This window comes from Oenanthe melanoleuca, chromosome 21 (genome assembly GCF_029582105.1).
Source record: "Oenanthe melanoleuca isolate GR-GAL-2019-014 chromosome 21, OMel1.0, whole genome shotgun sequence".
Lineage (NCBI taxonomy): Eukaryota > Metazoa > Chordata > Aves > Passeriformes > Muscicapidae > Oenanthe > Oenanthe melanoleuca.
The window spans coordinates 239,064-257,972 of NC_079354.1; the positions used below are offsets into that span (position 1 = coordinate 239,064).

Genomic DNA, 18,909 nt, shown 5'->3' on the forward strand with positions numbered 1-18,909 from the left:
AACTGGTAGCCCTGTGCCCTCTGGCTTTTTCCCACATCCCTGCTTGTATTTGATCAGCTGCTTAGGCCATGATCTTGGAAATCTAAAGGGCCTTTTTAGGAATTACATTATTATTATTATTATTATTATTATTATTAGTCTAAAGGAAGCAAGGAAGGAGTTGAAGGTGACTTTGCTGTTTTTTGCTGACGTGTTGTTGGCTGATGAATGTGTGGATTTCTTCCCCACGTTTGTTCATTGTAATCTCTTCAATCAAGGGCTGCAAAACGTCCCTGAGCATGTTGTGATCAAAGCCTTTCCTTGATTCTCTCCCTGCAGGTGACTTGTGCATCTCTGAAAATGAGAGGAGGGTGGTTTCCAAGGAAGCCTGGAAGAAACTCAAGCAATATTTTCCAAAAGCCCCCGAATTCCCAAATAACAAAGAGTGCTGTTCCCAGTGCAAGGTATTTGCCAAATACTACCCTTTTGTTGACTGTAAATACTGGCTGTATTTCTGGTTTTCCTTTTTAACACAACCCTGTGCCATGAAGGAGAATAAAGTCACCTTTAGTAGCAGCTGGGAATGGGAGCTGGGACTTAATTAACTGTTTCCTGCAGATTTTGGAGCGTGAAGGAGAGGAAAATGAAGCTCTGCATAAGATGATGGCCAGTGAGCAGAAGACTTCTCTCCAGAACCTGTTCCATGATAAATGCAGACCTTGCCTGGGCAGCTGGCCTCAGGTAGGGAAGGAGGGGGATCAGGAAATGCAGCCAGGCTTGGGAGGGGTTGTTATTGGCTTTAATACCTCTCCTCCCAGAGCAGCTGTGGCTGCCCTATCCCTGGAGGTGTCCAAGGCCAGGCTGGACAGGGCTTGGAGCACCTGGGATAGTGGAAGGTGTCCCTGCCCATGGCAAGGGGTGGAAGGAGATCCCAAGCCAGACCATTCCATAACCATTCACTCAGTCTGTGCCAGCAGAGCTCTCACATGTTGTGCTGAGGTGTGATTTCCCTGGATTAGTTGTGCTGGCACAAAGCCCTGAAGAGCCATGGGAATGGCCCCTGTGCCAAGGGAGCTGTGCTGGCCCAAAGTCAGGGAGATAACAGTGACAATGTTGCTGCCATGGTTGTGTCCCCCCCTGGAAGGACCGAAACAGCACAGCTGCTTCCCACAGCTCTCTATCCGCCTTCCCATGGAGTAGGATGCTGGATCACACCTGAACTTTGCCCCATCACCACCTTTTGCTGCTGCTTGGGCAAAATTCATGTGTGCTTCAGCATTGTCCTGTGTCCCAAAAGCTGGGGGAGCTTCCCAAAATGCTGAAGCCCTCCAAAGAGCAGTGATGGCTGTGCAAACCCTCTCCTAGCAGCTTCTCCAGGAATTCCTGGGGATTTGAGGTGCCCAGAATGAGCTGTTGGCTCCAGTCCTTGGCTCCTGGGAGTCTCGTGGTGCTGACTAATGGTTGACTCTACAATCCTGCCAAGGTGCATTGGCAGGTGTCTCCCTCCATCCCTCACTGCTTCAGCTGGGAATAAAAACTGAGGCAGCATAGACCCATGGCTCAGAACCAAGGAGACCCAAAATGGTTTAAAAGGAGTTTTCCTTCTGTGCTGAGCTGGAGAGCTCCAGGTCCTGCCAGTGGTGATTAAGGTTCTGTCTGGTTGGATTTGCTTTTGGAGCTGGAAAATGGAAAGTTGGAGCTCATCACTGTGGGTCAGACATAGGAGAGTCTCCACCAGCAGGGTTACATCCTTCTTTCCCTTTTTATCATCCTTTCCCTTTTAATTTCCCAAGGGAGCCTCATAAAAGAGAGCTGAGGATCTCCCTCTCAAGCCTTTGGAGTTTTCCTGATCCAAAGAAGTTGAGGTTTAGGAGGGAAAACAGAGTGAAAAACAAGCAGAAATCAAGAGATGGAGGGAAATTAAAAAGTGTATATGTATATGTATGTGTATGTGTATGTGTATGTGTATGTGTATGTGTATGTGTATGTATATATATTCCTTAGGTGTGCTGAGCTTTCTTATAGAAAGGTGGAGCAAGCCTTTAAATCTGTCTTTGGGAAAAGGGTAAGGATAAAGGAGAGGAGAGCATGGAAGCAATTTTATCACCCAGCTCTTGGGAGCTGGATGATTTCTTGTCCAGGAGCAAACAATTTAAAGGAAGACTGGGACAAAAAAATCACAGATTATCCCAAAAACGCTGTCTTATTTGGTGCACATCTATGTTTTTGTATCCCTGCTGCTGCCAAAAGGAAACACTTGTGGATTTTGATGTTGGAAGCAATTGAGGGATGTTGTGGGGTGATGTCTCACCCCACACCTGTGGGAGTGCAGGGATTCACCAGCTTCTAACGCCGAGTCCCCAGAAAGAAAAACAGCACTGAAGAGTCCTGGTTGCTCCAGGGAAATGTCCCTTCCCGCTGGGAATTAAAAGTAATTGGATCAAAAGCTCAAGTAACTTCATAATAAACATGGGATTAGCAATGGCAGTGCTTACTACCTGATCCCAAATTATTTTCCTTGGCTTTTGCAGCCCATTTGGATGGAGTTGTCATGGTAAAAGCAGCACTGAGGTCTTGAAGGGAGCGAGATCTGCCGAAAAACCGAACAGTCATCTTTGGGTTCATTAAAAAGATCCTTTTTCCTCCTCTTTTTCCCCCAGGAGACAGATGAGCTGTATATTGTTTCGCAGTTCTTTGTAGAAGAATGGAGGAAATTTGTCAGGTAACTTGGCTGGAGGGTTTTTGGTGCTTTTTATCTCTTATTTTGGGGGCCGTAGATAATATTTTGCTTCTGACTCCTAGCACAGTGAGCTCATGGAAACAATGAAGCTGATTTTTGCAGGACTTGTATCAGTTGTAACACAGTGTAAGACAGTGAATTTCCTTGTTTGCTGTGTCTTAACCAGATGGTCGGATTAGCTGGTAACCTGATTAGTTTTTTCATCTGTCTGGAGCTGTATCCCAAAGGTCACTGCTTGGGGTGGAGATGGAAATCTCTGCTGCACAGAGTCATTCTGCACTGCAGAGGAACGCAGATCTGATTTCCTCATCACTAGTAGTTACTATTCCTTGTTGGAATGCCTTGTGTAAATACCTGTTATTTCTTCCTGGCTTCCTGAGGAATTGTGGGGATTTTGGTGGGATAACCTGATCCAGTTTTCCAAACCTCTTCCGCTTGGCAGGAGGCCAACGCGCTGCAGCCCCGTGTCCTCCGTAGCAAACAGTGTCCTGCTCTGTCCCCACGGGGGGCTCATGTTCACCTTTGCTTCCATGACCAAAGAAGACTCCAAACAGTGAGTTTCTTCCCTTCACACACTTTGCTTTTGCCCCTTGCTTTGGGAGAACATTCCCAAGGGAATGCTGTACTGCTGAGCCCCAGCAAGATGAGGAGTAATCCTTTCCCTCAAAATTAACACCGAGGCTTTCTCAAAGCCTTCTCAGCCTTCCTGCAAGGCAAGACTTGAACTGTCCAAGGATGCTGGGTCAGGAAAAAAGAGCTTCCTTCAGCTTGGTTTGTTCCTGACAATAAGCACACTGGATTTGGCCAGGACGCAGAAACATCCTGCTTCCTTACAATTTGCTTTCCGTGAGCCTTTCCCCCCTGGAGTGCTGGCTGCAGGGCTGGACTTCATGCTCCACAGCCTTGCTTCTGCAGTGATGCAGCACTAAAAGTAGGAAATCTTCCACTCCTTTCCTCCTCCATCCCTCCCTCCGGCACGATGGGAGCACAACGGTGTCACTAATCACAGCCTGCTCTTATCTGGGAGTACAGGCCCTCCCATGTAGCTGGGTTTTGGATAGATTTTGCAGTTTTTCTTTCATTGACAGACCAACAAGCCAAAAAGGGAGGATTTTTTTGGGCGTGGCTCTTCCATGTCATAAAGTACCTGCCTGTTCCTTTGCACAGTATAGTTCTGATATGGCCCAGCGAGTGGGAGAGGATCCAAAAACTCTTTGTTGTGGATCATGTCATCAAAATCACCCGGACACAGGCACCTGGGGCTGGCCCCGAGAGCGCCCACTACACCTCCGAGCCCCGTGAGTGACCTCTGCTCCTGGGAACAGCTCCCTGGGGGTAAAAACTTCAGTCAGGGAGTCAGTGGGAAACACAGAGCTTGGCAGATTCCCCTGCTGCAATGCTGTGTCCACTCTGGAGTCTTAAGCACAGGAAGGATGTGGAGCCACGGGAGCGAGTCCAGAGGAGCCCATGGAGATTCTCCAGGGCTGGAGCCCCTCTGCTCTGGAGCCAGGCTGGGAGAGCTGGGGGTTTTCAGCCTTGAGAAGAGGAGGCTTCAGGGAGAACTTAGAACCCCTTCCAGGGCCTAAAGAGGCTCCAGGAGAGCTGGAGAGGGACTGGGGACAAGGGCCAGGAGGGACAGGACACAGGGAATGGCTCCCACTTCCAGAGGGCAGGGCTGGATGGGATGTTGGGAGGGAATTCCTGGCTGTGAGGGTGGGGAGGCCCTGGCACAGGTTGCCCAGAGAAGCTGTGGTTGCCCCATCCCTGGAAATGTCCAAGGCCTGGAGCAACCTGGGACAGAGGAAGGTGTCCCTGGCCATGGCAGAGAGTGGGATGAGATCTTGAAGGTCTCTTCCAGGCCAAACCACTCAGGGTTTTGATGTGATGCACTCTCGGTTAGCAGTGAGAGGCCTTACTCTAGGGCCTCTGAGGAGCTGCAGCAATTAAATGTTTTTTCCCTTGGTGTTTGCCCAGAACTGTGTCCTGAATGCCGGGAAGGGCTCCTGTGCCAGCAGCAGCGGGACCTGCGCGAGTACACCCAGGCCACCATCTACATCCACAAAGTGGTGGATAACAAAAAGGTAGGGACTCTCCCCCATCCCTGCTCAGCTTGGCTCCAGCTGCCCGAGGAATGCCCTGAGGGGGCTGTCATGGCTCCCATGTCCCCAGGACTGGTGGGGGTCCTGCTGGTCTGTGGTGGTGGTGAGGGCAGAAATCCCCCGCTGTGCAGCTTTGGCAAAACCAGCAAATTGGGACATTCTGGCTCTGAAAATTCCATCTCCTCAAGGCTTCCTTTTGCCAAACTAATTCATGTTTTCAGGCATGCTCCTTGCTGTTTTCTCTGTCTTTGCTGTGTTCCCAGGCTCTACCTGCTCTCCTCCCCCTCCAATATTTGTCATTTCCTTTCTTCTTGCTCAAGTGACATTTTTATTCCTGGATAGAGATGAGCTTTTCCCGTCAGTGCTGGTGAGACAGTGAACTTGGAGATGGTTCTCAGGATCCCCTGAAGCTGTGACTTTTGTTTTTACTGATTTTAAGTGTCAGGATCAGCTCTAGAACTGTTTTTCCAAGTGCCCAAAGCTAGTTCTGGTAAACCGCCCTCCTTCGGGCTCTTAAGAGGGGGGCCAAGGGTGGGCAAGCTCAAATGAAGACAACTGTGCACCTTTGGAGTGTAGGCTGGGTTTTCTTGGCCTTTCCTTGATTTCCACCTCCCTGCTAATCCCAGGGAGGCGCTGGAGACTGTGGAACCACAGGGAGCTGGAAGCTGGATGGGCTCCTGCCTTGGTTGTGAGATGTGGATCACGCAGCACCGTCTGGAGCCATCAGCCATGGGCTTTCAGCCTGAATCCTCTTGGCTCTGGTGCACGAGAGGGCTGGGTGTTGTGTTTTTCTGGCACTGGACAGTACTGTGCTCACACGTGGGGCTGGCAAAAAAACAGGGAGCTATTCTTTGTGGAGCAGCTGGAGCTGGAAAGAGGGGGTGAGAACGTGCCCACAAGATCTCCCAGTAACAGGGCAGCCTCGGCAGGATGGGAAGCAGCAGGAATGCTGGCCAGAATCAGTCTTGGCAGCACTGGGAGCCACTGCAACCTTCCTGCTGGGCTTTGCAAAATCAGGGAGTTTCTCAGCCCCTCACCCTTTTTCCTCCCTCTGCACCACCTGATTCTTCCTTGGGGTGAATGGTACTGCAGAGGGAAACCTCATCCGGATAAAATCACTGTAGGGTGGCACTGCTGGAATTCAGAGGGCTCTGGGGAATGTTTGGGAGCTGGAATTGCATCATTAATTGTAAATACATTGATGGAGAAGAGAGCTCCTGGCATCCAGGTCTTCTGGGCTCCTGCAAAGCCCAGTTCCAGCCACAGCGTAGCTGGGAATTCACATCCAGGCAAATCTATGCCTGGAGTGACTTGCACTGGCGCCTGAACAACCTTTTTATTTTTTATTTGTGTAAATTATTTAGATTTCATTTACTTACAACCTGCAGCCCATAAGTAATGATGCTGCATATCCCTGCCAGGCTGCTACAGGGTTGGATAAATGTTTTAATGCACAGAAAATACTTTCACCATGTCAAGGCTTTTCCAATACACTTAGATCAACCAGCTGATGGGAAAGGAATCAGTCCAGGGCTCGGGAGACTTTCCTTTGCCTGGAGAGGACAGAAAGCACCTGCAATTCCACAGAGGGGGATTCCTAAGCTGAATCCCACTGAGTTCCACACAGGTGGGGAGGGTGGAGGAGCCTTTGCAGAGCTCATGAAGCAGCTCCTGGGGTTATTGCTGGGCTCTCTGGATGGACATGGCACCTAGAGGTCTCCAGGAGCTGTTTGCCATGGTGGGACAGGATGCTGTTGGTTATGGAGAATGATTTTTGTGACTCCAGGTAATGAAGGACGCGGCTCCAGAGCTGAACGTGAGCAGCTCGGAAGCTGAAGAGGAAAGGGAGGAAAACAAGCCAGAGGGGGAGCAAGATCCCGATTTTAACCAGGTAGAAATTAAAAGTCCCATCAGGTTCCTTGATTTTTGTATCATCCTCTTGAGTCAGCATGATGGGATCACCACCCTCCTCTTCTGCATCTCACTGGCAGCAGAAAAGTGTCTTAAAATGTCATTTGAATGGTCAAACCACACCAGTGCTGGGTTTGGAGAGATTAGACATGGATAGGGATTCATGTGCATGTGGAAATCTGCCCCACGCTGGCATTAGGAGTAGGAACTGAGATTTGAAGGCAAATCCCTTGGTTGTCTCCACACTTGCATACATCAATTGGCTTTCCTAGGGGTTTTCCATCGCTTCCTGCCTTCCCTAGCACGACCAATTGGCCCAAAACACTCTCTGGTTCTGGGAAGGTTGTGTTTATCCCTAAACAGCTCGATCTCCTCGTTTTCTGCCTCATCTGCAGGCCAATGGCAGCGCGAAACGCCAGAAGCTCTCCCAGCAGAGCTACGTCTCTTACCAAAAACAGGGAATCAGGAGAAGCACACGGCACCGCAAGGTCCGGGGAGAGAAAGCACTGCTGGTGTCAGCCAGCCAGACCCTGAAGGAGCTGAAAATCCAGGTGAGACCAGCTGTCCTGCCAGGAACCAGGAAGAAAACACAAAATGAGGCGTGCAGGGGCTAGGGAAGGGTCTGCCTCCCCCAGGAGGTGGGGAGAGGTGCTGGGTGCCGCAGGTCCCGGGGTAAGGTGTCCGTGTGCCCCCAGATCATGCACGCCTTCTCCGTGGCCCCCTTCGACCAGAACCTGTCCCTGGATGGGAAGATCCTGAGCGATGACACGGCCACGCTGGGCAGCCTTGGAGTCATCCCTGAGTCCGTCATCCTGCTCAAGGTACGGGGGTGGCATTTGGGAATGCCACGGGACCAGTGAGAGCCAGGAGAAGCCTGTGGGCCTGTGTGTGGTGATGGGGACAGATGGAGCTCCTTGGAGGAGAAGAATCCTTAATTTTTTTGGTTTAGGGAAGGAAAATCCTTGATTTTTTTTTTTTTTTTGTCTTAGGGAAGGAAAGTCTTCATTGTTTTTTGTTTTGGTGAAGAAAAATCTTTATTTTGTTTCAGAGGAGGAATATCCTTGGATGTTTAAGGGGTTTTTTGTATTTTGTTCTGAAGGAGGAAAAGCCTTAATGTTTTTGTGTTAGGGGAAGAAAATCCTCATTGTTTTTGTTTCTGAGTGGAATATCCTTAATTTCACTTGTTTCGGAGGGGATAAATCTTTTTTATCTTTGTTTTGCAAGAGAAAACGCCCCCTTCTTTTTAATTTCCAAGAGTGCTTTGTAGCTGATTTGGCTGCTGAGCTCTGTGGGTACCATCCCAAAACACGACTAACTTAGGGAGCGAGCGTGCCGTGGAGTTGTCAGTGTTGGTGCAGAGGCTTCCCCTGCTGCTCCTGCGGGCAGCACTGCCCGGCTCCTGCGCCCGGTAACTCCTGCCCCTTGTCCTTTCCAGGCCGACGAGCCCATTGCGGATTACGCGGCCATGGACGACGTTATGCAAGGTGAGAGGGGTGGGCAAGGGCTGGGCCTGGGCTGGTGGCCAGGGATTTGGGCTGGGAAGGTGGAAAATGGGGATTATGACACTTCCTTGTCGCCGGCTGTGGAATCCTCAGAGCGACTTCTAATGCCTTCCTTCCCTTTCCATCCCAGTTTGTATGCCTGAAGAGGGGTTTAAAGGTGAGTCCAGGTGTTTTGCCCCCTTTGTATCCCCTCACATACTCCCACTCCCATCCCATTTCCCTCCTCATCCCCTGGTGGTGTCTTTCCTTCCCAGGAACTGGTTTACTCGGCCACTGATGGTTTTCCAAGAGGAGTGACCAGAAGGGAAGAGGATTTGTCACATGGTAGGGCATTAAAAGAATAGAAACAGGTGGATACAGTAATTTTTGACTCTTCCAGAAGGCAAAAATCCATCATGAGACGTTTGCTCCCTTAAAAAACAAAACAAATGCCTTATGTCAAAGCAGATTGCACTGAAGGACATCCTGCTTCAGGACAACGTTCCCGGGTTTATTTAATAAAGAACAGGAAGGTTGGGAAGTTGAGCAGCAGTTGGTGTGTTTGGGACGAGGGGTGGCCCTGTGTGTCCCCTGGCCCAGCCACAGAGGGGTCGTGATCCAGTAGATCCAGACCATCTTGATCATTCTCAAATAACTCTTTAGGATAATCCTGTCTTTGATCCACTCTTATGCTTTCAATCCAGCATGGAAGTACAGGAATTGTGACTTTGTGAGGAAAGTCTAGCACTTTCACACAGCAGAAAGTCATTTACTTAACCCAAAAGGGAAGCTGGGATCTGCCTCCCAAACCCTCCCAGTGTCTGGGAGCTGCCCCCTCTCTGCATCCTTCTGCCATCACTTCCACACCTTGGACAATCCAGTAACCACCTGGGCTCTGGGAGCTGTGGGCTTTTTAGAAATTTGGGATATTTTAATGACTCTGGAGAACATTTTCTCCAGTCTGGCGCTGCTGGGAGCCTTTCCTGGCTCAGGCAGTAGGAGCTGACAAGGGGCTGTGGGTCGGTGATGGGTTTCCCATGGGAAGAGGTTTTCTTACTCCTCTCTCCTCATTTTTCAGCAATGCACTAAGTTTTTAATTTTTTTAACATCTCTCAGCAAAGTTTTCTCCCCATTAATATTTAGCAGGAAATAGTATCCCACTTTCAGACTGATTCACATTGGGCACTGCCGAGGAATTTCTTTATTGGAGATCCTCTTCCTTTCCAACCTTTTCCTTTGTTTCCACAGAAAAGTACAGTGCAGAGATTACACCAGTTATATTTTTTCAAGGTTTGCGGGAATTTGGGATGCAAGAAGAGGGTGGGGGCCACAGATTCCATCCCCAAAACCCCACTAGTTTTGATTTCCAATGTTTTATTTCTGATGTTTTATGCAAAGAATTCCAGCTGCTCTTTGCCCAGCGCCTTCCTCACTTGTCCCTGCTGGGTTTGGGGGTGAAGCAGCAGCTTTTGAGGGGCTCTAAATTTCCTAAAAAGTGATTTTTTTGGGGCAGTTTGAACCCGTGGATTCTTTCCCAAGGTGTAGACATGGCGAATTCTGTGCCAAAGCCACAGGAGGCTTTTCTTCCCAACCTGAAGCACTCGCTTGTGTACATATTCCTTGGAAATTCCATCTTTTCAAGTTGCTGTTAATTTTTTTTAATGTTATATATAAAAAAGTCTGTTCCTTGAGCTTACCCTGTTGTGGGGAGGATCCCACGGGGTGTCCAGGGCTGTGGCGGCTCCGGCAGTGCCGGATCCTGTGGAGAACAGGGACAAGGTGTGAGCCAAGGCCCCATTTCTGTTTTGTCTGTCATTTGCAAATATTATCGGATTAAAGTTGTCATTGGAGCTGTGGCAGCCTTGTTACACTGCAGACACGTGGGCTGAGGGTGTTGGAGCAAGGTGGACGTGATTATCCCATAAATCCACTTGGAGCTGTCCGAAAAAAGAATGTGAGCCCTGTGGGATGGGGTGGGAGCAAGAGGGACCCTGCTGGAGCAGGAATCCCCCTCTCCTTTGCACAGGGAGGGAATCTGTTTTGTGGAGCTCAGGCACTGCATTTGGTGGCCCTGTCCCTGTCACATTGACCCCTGTCCCCACCTGGTGTGTCCCTGAGAGGGTCCCTGCCCCGCCCAGGTGCCAGTGCCAGTCCCTCCTTGGAGTTATGGAGCCAGGGTGCCTCCCTGAGCCCCTGGGGGAAGTAAATAGGTGCTGGAGGTGGGGGGAGGAGAGAGGCCTTGGGGCATGGGGGGGTCCTGGGTGCCAGGGAGGGATGGGGGGTGGGGAAGCCTGGGTACGGGCAGTAGAGATGGGAGGGAGTAGGAATGGGAGGTTATGGATGGGGGCCACCCTGGCTGTGAGACAGGAGGGGTTAAGGCTGGGGGGTACTCTGGGTACCAGAAATGGGGAATTGCAGATGATTGGGGTACCAGGGATGGAGAGGCGTGGGAGGAGGGGCTTGGGCACCAGGCATGGAGATGGGGGTCCCTGAGTACCAGGGATGGGGGTTATGGATGAACAGGGTCTGCCGAGAGCCAGTGGTGGGAAGAGGGGAATGGGGGAGCCGGCTCTGGGTCCCAGGGAGAGATGTGGGGGGCACCTCGTTGGCCGAATTTGGGGGGAGATGTGGGCGATGGGCAGAGCGCTAGCCGGGAACCAGCCCGGGGATGGAGATGGGCCCGGGGGCACAGGGAGACGTCTGGGGGTCTGCGGGGACCTGGCGCTGGGGAGAGAGGGGACACCAGGGATGGAGAGGGGGATCCCCAGCTCCGGATCTCAGCTCCCGGGGCCATTTTCTCGGTGCCGTGCCAGTGGTGTGCTCCCGGTGCCCGTGGCCGTTCCCTGGAGCGGCGCCCGGTTCCCGGTGCCGGTGCCCGGTCCCACCGCCCCCGGAGGGGCCGCTCCGCCCCGCCGCACGTGACGCTGCGCGGTGGCAGCGAGCGCCCGGGCCCCGCTCAGCTCCGTCGGTACCGGCCCCGCTCCGGGACCGCCCGGCCCCGCCGCCCCCGGTAAGTGCCGCCCTGCGGGGACCGGGCACCGCGGGCCCCCCGGAGACCCCCCTCTGGGGGTGTCCCCTCATCCCCGCCGCAGCACCGGGGGGTCCGTCCGCCCGTGACCTTCAGCGCTGCCGGTACCGGGGGAGGGGATGGGGGGGAAATGCTCGGGGCCTGGGGGAAAGGACCCAGCTTGGGGAGGGAGGGGGGCGAGGAGTCCCCCATTGGCTCCCCAACCTGTCCCCCCCCAATATCTCCTCCATAATTGCACCCGACAACTTGCCCCCACCATCCCTGCCCCCTTCCCGATGCCTCAAAACCTGCCCCCTCTTCTGCCCCCCATCGTGCGCTGCCCCTATTCCAGTCTCCCCAGTCTGACTCCCGTTCCCCAAACCCAATTTCCCCCTCCCCGCCCCCCCAGTCTGGCCTCCACATCTAGAAGAACATCTCCCCCCGCCCCCCGGTGCTCCCCCACCTCCCGGGACACCCCCCTCGAATGCCGGGGGGTGTGGGGAGGGACAGGGGAGCCCCCCCCAGGGTCGCCCCCCCCCGGCGGGGTCACGCTGCGGCCTGGGGGTGCCCGGGGAAGGGTCGTGTTTGCACGGAGACAGGTGGCAATGTCGCATTGGCACGGGGACACCGGGATCGTACTGGCACGGGGACGGGTCACACCTGCACCAGGGCTGTGCTTGGCTGCGGTTGTGTTTGCACCAGCGCCGTGTTTGCACAGGGATGGGTCACACCTGCACTGGGGTTGTCTTTGCACAGGGACGGGGCTCATTTGCACCAGTGTCGTGTTTGCACAGGGACGGTGACATTTGCACGAGGGTCCCTTTTGCACCAGGGACGCACTTGCACGTCATTGTGTTTGCACAGGGCCGGGTCGCATTTGCACCAGGGCTGTGCTTGATGGGGACAGTGCCATTTGCATGGGGACCGTGGCGTTTGCACAAGAATGGTCACATTGCCACGGGGAGAGCGACATTTGCACGGGGCTGGTGACAGTGGCACGGGAATGATCGTACTTGCGCGGGGAGAGACTCTGGGCACGGGGTCGGTGGCATTGGCACGGAAATGATCGTGCTTGCGCGACGTCAGTGACAGTTTCACGGGGAGGCTTGGCACTGGCACGGGCTTGGTGACACTGGCTCTGGGTCAGTGACACTTTCATGGGGAGGGTGGCACTGGCGCGGGGTCGGGGACACTTGTGGGGTCCCGGCGCTGTCCGTGGTGCTGCCCCGCGCCGCCGCCTCCTGCCGGCAGAGGATGCCCTTCGGGGCGGGGGTGGGGATGCGATGGGTTTGGGGGGTCTCAGGGACCCCCATGGAGTGACCCTGCCCCGCCGCTCCCGCCCCGCTGGCCCCTGGCACCGGCAGGGTGGCACTTGGCTCGCTGCCATCAGCTGGCTTCAGGGGTAAGGCTGCTGGCCGGGCGGCCCGGAGGGGGGCTTTGGGGGAGCTCTCCTCTCCCCCAGGAAGCGCCATGGGCCCCTCTGGACCCCCTCACACCACCTAGACTCGTCTCCAGCCAGCAGCACCTCTCAACCCCGAGGTGAGCACCCGTGGATGCCCCCCACCCAAGGATGCCCACCCCAAGGCGGGGAGACAGGCACCCACAGCCCCTCTCTCCCCAGGGCAGCAGGATGGCCCAGCAGCGCCATGCCATCCCCCCACCACTCAAGGTGGGTGTTGTTGGGGTGGGGGTTCGCAATTAGCACGCTGGGATGCCGCCGTGGGCATTACCCATCCCACCACCCATGGGCGCCAGTGTCACCACCCTGTTGTCTTGCAGACGGAGGAGGACTACATCCCCTACCCCAGCGTGCATGAGGTGGAGTACCCACCCTCTCCAGAGCGGGCTGTGAGGGCCACTGGCTGGCTGGGTGGTGGGTGAGTGGGTGCCCGAAACACCCACCGCGGCTGTGGGCGCAGGTGCTGGGCCGGGAGGGGCCGTTCCCCCTCATCCTCCTGCCGCAGTTCGGGGGTTACTGGATTGAGGGTACCAACCACCAGCTGAGCGGGGCCCCCGACTCGCCCCCCACGCCGGTACCTGGCGCCCGGGCAAAGCTGGAGGGCAACCACACAGCCAAGATCTACCGCAAGCACTTCCTGGGCAAGGTGAGGCCCTGGGCTGTTGCAGGCGTGGGCTCTGGGGGTTTGGGGTGAGGGGCACAGCACACGGGTATGGATGGGCAGGAGCATGGAGACCATGTAAGCTCGGGTGCTCATGGATGTGGGTGTGTGTATCCATGGATATGGGAGCCCTACGCTCATGGGTGCTCATGGATTGGGGTATCCCTGGGCATGCCAGGGCTGCCCCGTGCCAAGAGTGCTTGGGCTGGGTTCTCTATGGGAATGGAAGGACATGGAGACCTCATAAACTTGCCCTGGTGCTTTGGCACACGGCTCCTTGTGGACATGGGTGCTCCATGGGGAAGGTGGTCAAGGAGGTGGGTGCTGGGTCTCCATGGGGAGGAGAGCCCCTGGCACGGGTGCCCGTGGACATGGGTACTCCATAGGTTTGCATGGACATGGAGGCTCCATAAGTTTGTGTGTCCATAGTACCTGGATGCCCCAAGGGGTGTGTGGCTCACTGAGTGTAGGTGCCCCATAGGTGGTACCGTAGGTACAGGTGCTCCTGGACACGGGTGCTTGTGGGTGTGGGCATCCCATGGACACAGTGGCCCATGGACACGGGTGCTCGTGGACCTGGGTGTTCCGTGGCATGAGCGCCCTCGGCCATGGCTGCTCAGCTCCTCCCCACAGGAGCACTTCAACTACTACTCCCTGGACCCGGCGCTGGGACACCTCGTCTTCTCCCTCAAGTACGATGAGCAGGAGCACCTCCACCTGCTGCTGCGGTGAGCGGGGTGTGGGAAGCACCCATGGCGGCTGCCTGGGGGTGGGGGCCCCCCTGAGCCCCTCCTTGCTCCGCAGCACCCGTGCCCGCACCCTACATGACGTGGTGCCCATCTCCTGCCTGGCCGAGTTCCCCAACGTGGTGCAGATGGCCAAGGTGGGTGCGACCCCCCTCCCGGCAGCACCCATGGGTGCCCTCCAGCCCCAGGCCCCCCACGGCAACATCCCTCCTTCCCGCAGCTGGTGTGCGAGGACGTCAACGTGGATCGCTTCTACCCCGTGCTCTATCCCAAGGTGAACGAGGAGCAGGGAGGGGGCTCATGGGCACCCATGGGCGCCCCTCCCCAACTTCTGACCCCTCCCCACCCCTCAGGCATCCCGCCTCATCCTCGCCTTTGACGAGCACGTGCTCAGCAACCACTTCAAATTTGGGGTCATCTACCAAAAACTGGGGCAGGTATGGGGTGGGGTGGGCGTTAGGGTGGGGGCAGTCCCTGGGTGGGTGCTGGCACCAATCCCCACCCCACCGCAGACCTCCGAGGAGGAGCTTTTCGGCACGACGGAGGAGAGCCCCGCCTTCGCCGAATTCCTCGACGTCCTGGGTCAGCGGGTGCAGCTGCGGGACTTCAAGGGGTGCGTGAGGGCGTGCTGGGGGGGGGAAGGACCCACAGGGTCAGGGTGCCTGTCCCACCCACCCACGCACCCACCCGCGCAGGTTCCGAGGGGGGCTGGATGTGACCCACGGACAGACAGGCAGCGAGTCGGTCTATTGCCACTTCCGTGACAAGGAGATCATGTTCCACGTCTCCACCAAACTGCCCTACACCGAGGGAGATGCCCAGCAGGTGGGCACCCGTGGGTGCTGGGGGCTGTCTGTGGTGGGCAGGGGCTCCTGGGTCACCCGTGGGGGATGGTGGGGCCCAGGAGATGGCAGGGCCCTCATGGGTGAGGAGAAACATCTTTGGGATGCAGAGGGCTGGTAAGGTGCTGGGGTGCATCTATGGGGCACAGGGGCTTCCATTCCTTTTTGCTCCTGCTGTGACCACCCTCTGTCCCCCGTGTCCTGCTGTGACCCCCCCTACTCTCTATGTCTCCCCGTGTCCCTCTTCATCCCACCTGTCCCCACAGCTGCAGCGGAAGCGTCACATCGGCAACGACATCGTGGCCATCGTCTTCCAGGACGAGAACACACCGTTCGTCCCCGACATGATCGCCTCCAACTTCCTCCACGCCTTCGTGGTGGTGCAGCTGGAGCAGGGGGGCCCCCAGGGCACCCTCTACAAGGTAGCGTCCCGTGCCTCAGTGTCCCCGTCCCCCGCGGGCCCGCGGGGTGTTCCGTCACCCCCCCGCCCGCCGCAGGTCTCGGTCACCGCCCGGGACGACGTGCCCTTCTTCGGCCCGCCGCTGCCCGACCCCGCCGTGTTCAGGAAGGTGAGCGCCCGTGGGTGCCGCTGGGGAGTCCCTGGGGACACCCGCGCACCCACCCAGGACCGCCCCCTCCCCGCAGGGCCCCGAGTTCCAGGAGTTCCTGCTGACCAAGCTCATCAACGCCGAGTACGCCTGCTACCGGGCCGAGAAGTTCGCCAAGCTGGAGGTGCGGGGCGGGCACGGGGGGGCTGCAGGGCACCCAAAGGACTGGGCAAGCCCCGGGGCACAGCACGGGGCCGTGCCCGCTGCGGGAGCTGCGCGCAGCGTGGGCGGGCGGGGGGGGCAGCTGGGTGGTGCCCGGGGCCGGGGCTGGCGTGGGGTGCGCTCGGGTGAGGCGGCCGCAGCAGGGGAGGCGCCGCGGGTGCGGGATGGGCGGGGGGCGCCTGGCAGCGGTGCAGGGCAGGGCTGCGGGTGTTGTGGGCGTCCGGGGTGCTGGCTGTGTGTTGCAGAGTGAATGTCTCGCGTGGGCGCAGCAGCGCGGGGCTGGCGCGGGGCTGGTGCGGGGCTGGGTGTCTCGCGTGGGCGCAGCAGCGCGGGGCTGGCGCGGGGCTGGTGCGGGGCTGGGTGTCTCGCGTGGGCGCAGCAGCGCGGGGCTGGTGCGCAGGAGCGGACGCGGGCGGCGCTGCTGGAGACGCTGCACGAGGAGCTGCAGGCGCGCAGCCAGGCCATGCTCGGGCTGGGCCCCGACGACGAGCGCCCCGACAACGGCGGCGCCGCCCCGGGCTTCTTCGAGTCCTTCAAGGTGGGCGCTGGGGTCCCGCACCCCCGCACGCAGCGCTGCGGGGCTCAGCCCTGCCGAGGCCTCCGGGGCCGCGTCCCCGCCCGGACCGCCCGTGGGTGCCCGCCCGGGCCGCGCCCCCGGCGCTGCTCCCACCCCTTCGCTACGGCCCCGCCCCCGGGCCTTGGCCCCGCCCCGCGCGCAGCCGATCTGCCCCAGGCCCCGCCCCCTCGCGGACCGTGCCCGCAGGCCCCGCCCCTTTACCGGCGAAACGCGCCCTGAGGCCACGCCCCCGGGCGGCATAAGCCCCGCCCAAGTCCTGGGCAGCGCCCCTTGGGCCAAGCCCCTCCCACCTCACCTTGGCTCCGCCCCGCCCCGGGGCCCGATTTCCCCGCTGCCCGGTCCCCCTCCCGCTGCCCGTTCCCCTCCCGCTGCCCGGTCCCCCTCCCGCTGCCCGGTCCCCTCCCGCTGCCCGGTTCCCCCGTCCCCGTGGTCCCGGTCGGTGACGCGCTGCCGCCCCCAGTCGCTGCTGGTGCCCGGGAGCCGCCGGGGACGCCGTGGCAGCGCCATCGGGCTGGGCTCAGTGGAAGAGGTGGGTACCTCGCTGTCCCCCCTCGGTGTCTCCCCGGTCTCCGGTGTCCCCCCTGCTAACGGCGCCCCGCAGGCGCTGCTGGTGCCCGGGAAGAGCCCGTCGCGGCGGCGGCCCGGCCCCCTTGGCTCCCGCCGCTCCAGCGCCATCGGCATCGAGAGCATCCAAGAGGCGCCGGCCGGCAGGTGAGCGCCGGCACCGCCGCTGTCCCCTCCCTCTGTCACCTGCCGCTGTGGCCTCACTGCCGTCGCCTCCCCGCAGGGACGGCCCGGCAGCCGCCGACGGCTCCAGCTCCACACACAGCTCCCCCGAGAGCCGCCGGAACCCCGACAGGTCCCGCAGCGGGCACCGGGATCGGGGACACGGGCACAGGAGGGCACTGGAGTAGGGTGGCACTGGGCTGGGAATACGTGGGAACTGGAAGGCACTGGGATGGTGTGGCAAGGGGACAGGGTGACACCGGTATGGGGCGACTCCAGGATGAGGTGACATGGGAACTGGAGGACGCTGGGATGGTTCTGCTCAAGGACAGGGTGACACCAGAATGGGGTGGCATCGCGACAGGGCGATGTGAAGATGACACAGGGACTGGAGGGATGGGACAGCAAAAGAATGCAGTGGGCCTCGGGTGGGGGAGCACAGGGACGGGATGACACCGGGACAAGGCGGCAGCAGGATGGTTGGCACAGGGCAGCGTGGGGAAGAAGCACCAGAGGGACAGGGTGTCACAGGGACAGGTTCACCCGGGGGCCGAGGGGACAAGGTCTGTATGTCCCAGGGAGAAGGTGGCATGGGCTGTAGAATGGCACTTGGGTGGCTTGAATGGAGGTTGGCATGAAGGTGGGTGGCACGGGGACACATGGCATGGGGGCGGGTTGGTATGATGACAAGGGACATGGGAACAGGATTACACGGGGCTGGGACCTCCCAGGGATGGGATGGGGTGGGGACAGGGTGGCGTGGGGATGGGACGTGCCAGGAATAGGGTGACATGAGGACCCAGTGTCCTGGGCGGGGTGGCGTGGGGACAGGGTGTCCCGGGGCCAGCGCAGCATTGCAGCGGGCCACGGTGGTGGCCACGAGGCGCGGTGCCAGCCTGTTGTGGCCTTGGGGACTGTCCCTGGCCTTGGGGACTGTCTCTGGCAGGGCCGAGAAGCCGGAGCCGCCGGATTTCTCCCGCTCCTCGTCCAGCGCCAGCAGCTTCGGCAGCGCCGCGGAGGAGCCCGGCGAGCCGGGACGGGTACGGGGGCGGGCGGCGGCTCGGGGGCGGCTCGGGGGGGGCAGCAGTCTGGGGTGGGCAGCGCCCCTCTGACCCCCCTTCCTGCCCCTCAGGAGAGCCGCTCGCCCTCGGGGAGCCACCGCGACGCCTTCACTGACACCCCCTGGCCGGATGAGCCCCCCGAGACCCCCCCAGGTAGCCCAGCACCCCGGGTCGTGGCCGCGGGGCTGGGGCACCTCTCGGGTTGCTGATGGTCCCCCCCTTTCCCCCAGGCCGCTGCCCGCCTGACTCCCCCTGCCCTGAGATCAAAATCCACCTGGAGCAGCCCCCCCACGATCCGGTGAGGCTGTTTGCCCCCCTCCACCAGTGCAGTATGGGGCGCCCCACCGGGGTGCCCCCACTGATGTTCCCCCCACAGAGTTCATAGCCACCCCCCTCACCCGCGGGGGTGTCACCGCTTCGCCCGCTCTGTGTGCCACCCCTGTGCCAGGAGCTGAAGCCATCGTCCCCGGTGCAAGATTTGGGGGGACTCTCCAAAAAATTGGGATGTGCCCGCCTCCAGACAATCTCTGTCACCCCAAAAACCCCTTGGGTGAGGGGGTGATGCACCATGAAGGGGCCCCCCTCTGCCGTGACCCCAAAATGAAGAGTGGGTCCAACCCCAGCATCATCCCCTCCCTCCGAGAAAAGAGGGGACTCAAATCCAGGGTAACCCCAAAGTGGAGTTCCCCCTCCCCCCCTTTTTTTTTAAGGGAAAAAAGTTCCGGAATGGGCCGGAGGCTGGAACTGGGGGGAGGGGAGAAATATTTTTTCACACCCTCCCAAACTGTGTTTGTGTTTCCCGTGAGTTCTGTATAAAATAAAGGTTTATTTATCGCTACAGTGGGGAGGT

The 18,909-nt window shown here is 58.3% G+C and overlaps 2 protein-coding genes across 7 annotated transcripts in view; both read left to right on the forward strand.

The window, feature by feature from the left end:
• USP48 (ubiquitin specific peptidase 48) overlaps positions 1-10,060 on the forward strand; it is a 30,267-nt gene extending 20,207 nt beyond the window's left edge. For 2 of the 4 annotated variants that reach the window (XM_056508173.1, XM_056508175.1), the window contains 12 exons: positions 319-443; positions 598-720; positions 2,640-2,701; positions 3,162-3,272; positions 3,887-4,017; positions 4,694-4,800; positions 6,605-6,709; positions 7,125-7,280; positions 7,425-7,550; positions 8,165-8,213; positions 8,362-8,388; positions 8,486-10,060. In XM_056508173.1, the coding sequence (XP_056364148.1) occupies positions 319-443; positions 598-720; positions 2,640-2,701; positions 3,162-3,272; positions 3,887-4,017; positions 4,694-4,800; positions 6,605-6,709; positions 7,125-7,280; positions 7,425-7,550; positions 8,165-8,213; positions 8,362-8,388; positions 8,486-8,508 (1,145 nt within the window). In that variant the 3' untranslated portion in view covers positions 8,509-10,060. Of the gene's footprint in view, positions 1-318; positions 444-597; positions 721-2,639; positions 2,702-3,161; positions 3,273-3,886; positions 4,018-4,693; positions 4,801-6,604; positions 6,710-7,124; positions 7,281-7,424; positions 7,551-8,164; positions 8,214-8,361; positions 8,389-8,485 lie in introns of those variants that run through there. The other 2 variants (XM_056508174.1, XM_056508176.1) reach the window with 2 other exon arrangements.
• A 1,076-nt stretch (positions 10,061-11,136) lies between these two features.
• RAP1GAP (RAP1 GTPase activating protein) lies at positions 11,137-18,899 on the forward strand. Of its 3 annotated transcripts, none has more exons than XM_056507911.1 (22): positions 11,137-11,220; positions 12,582-12,756; positions 12,844-12,886; positions 12,997-13,035; positions 13,137-13,322; positions 13,971-14,065; positions 14,142-14,220; positions 14,304-14,357; positions 14,437-14,520; positions 14,596-14,696; positions 14,779-14,908; positions 15,192-15,347; positions 15,423-15,494; positions 15,571-15,657; positions 16,096-16,233; positions 16,733-16,801; positions 16,874-16,983; positions 17,060-17,131; positions 17,945-18,038; positions 18,131-18,212; positions 18,290-18,357; positions 18,436-18,899. In XM_056507911.1, exons 3-22 carry the CDS (start codon positions 12,848-12,850, stop codon positions 18,442-18,444), a joined length of 1,764 nt encoding a protein of 587 aa, XP_056363886.1. In that variant the 5' UTR covers positions 11,137-11,220; positions 12,582-12,756; positions 12,844-12,847; the 3' UTR covers positions 18,445-18,899. The 3 variants fall into 3 exon arrangements, with proteins under 3 accessions (XP_056363886.1, XP_056363884.1, XP_056363883.1); XM_056507909.1 differs by having other exon boundaries at positions 11,139-11,220; positions 12,839-12,886; XM_056507908.1 differs by lacking the exon at positions 11,137-11,220 and having other exon boundaries at positions 11,550-12,756; positions 12,839-12,886.
• Positions 18,900-18,909: the final 10 nt, after the last annotated feature.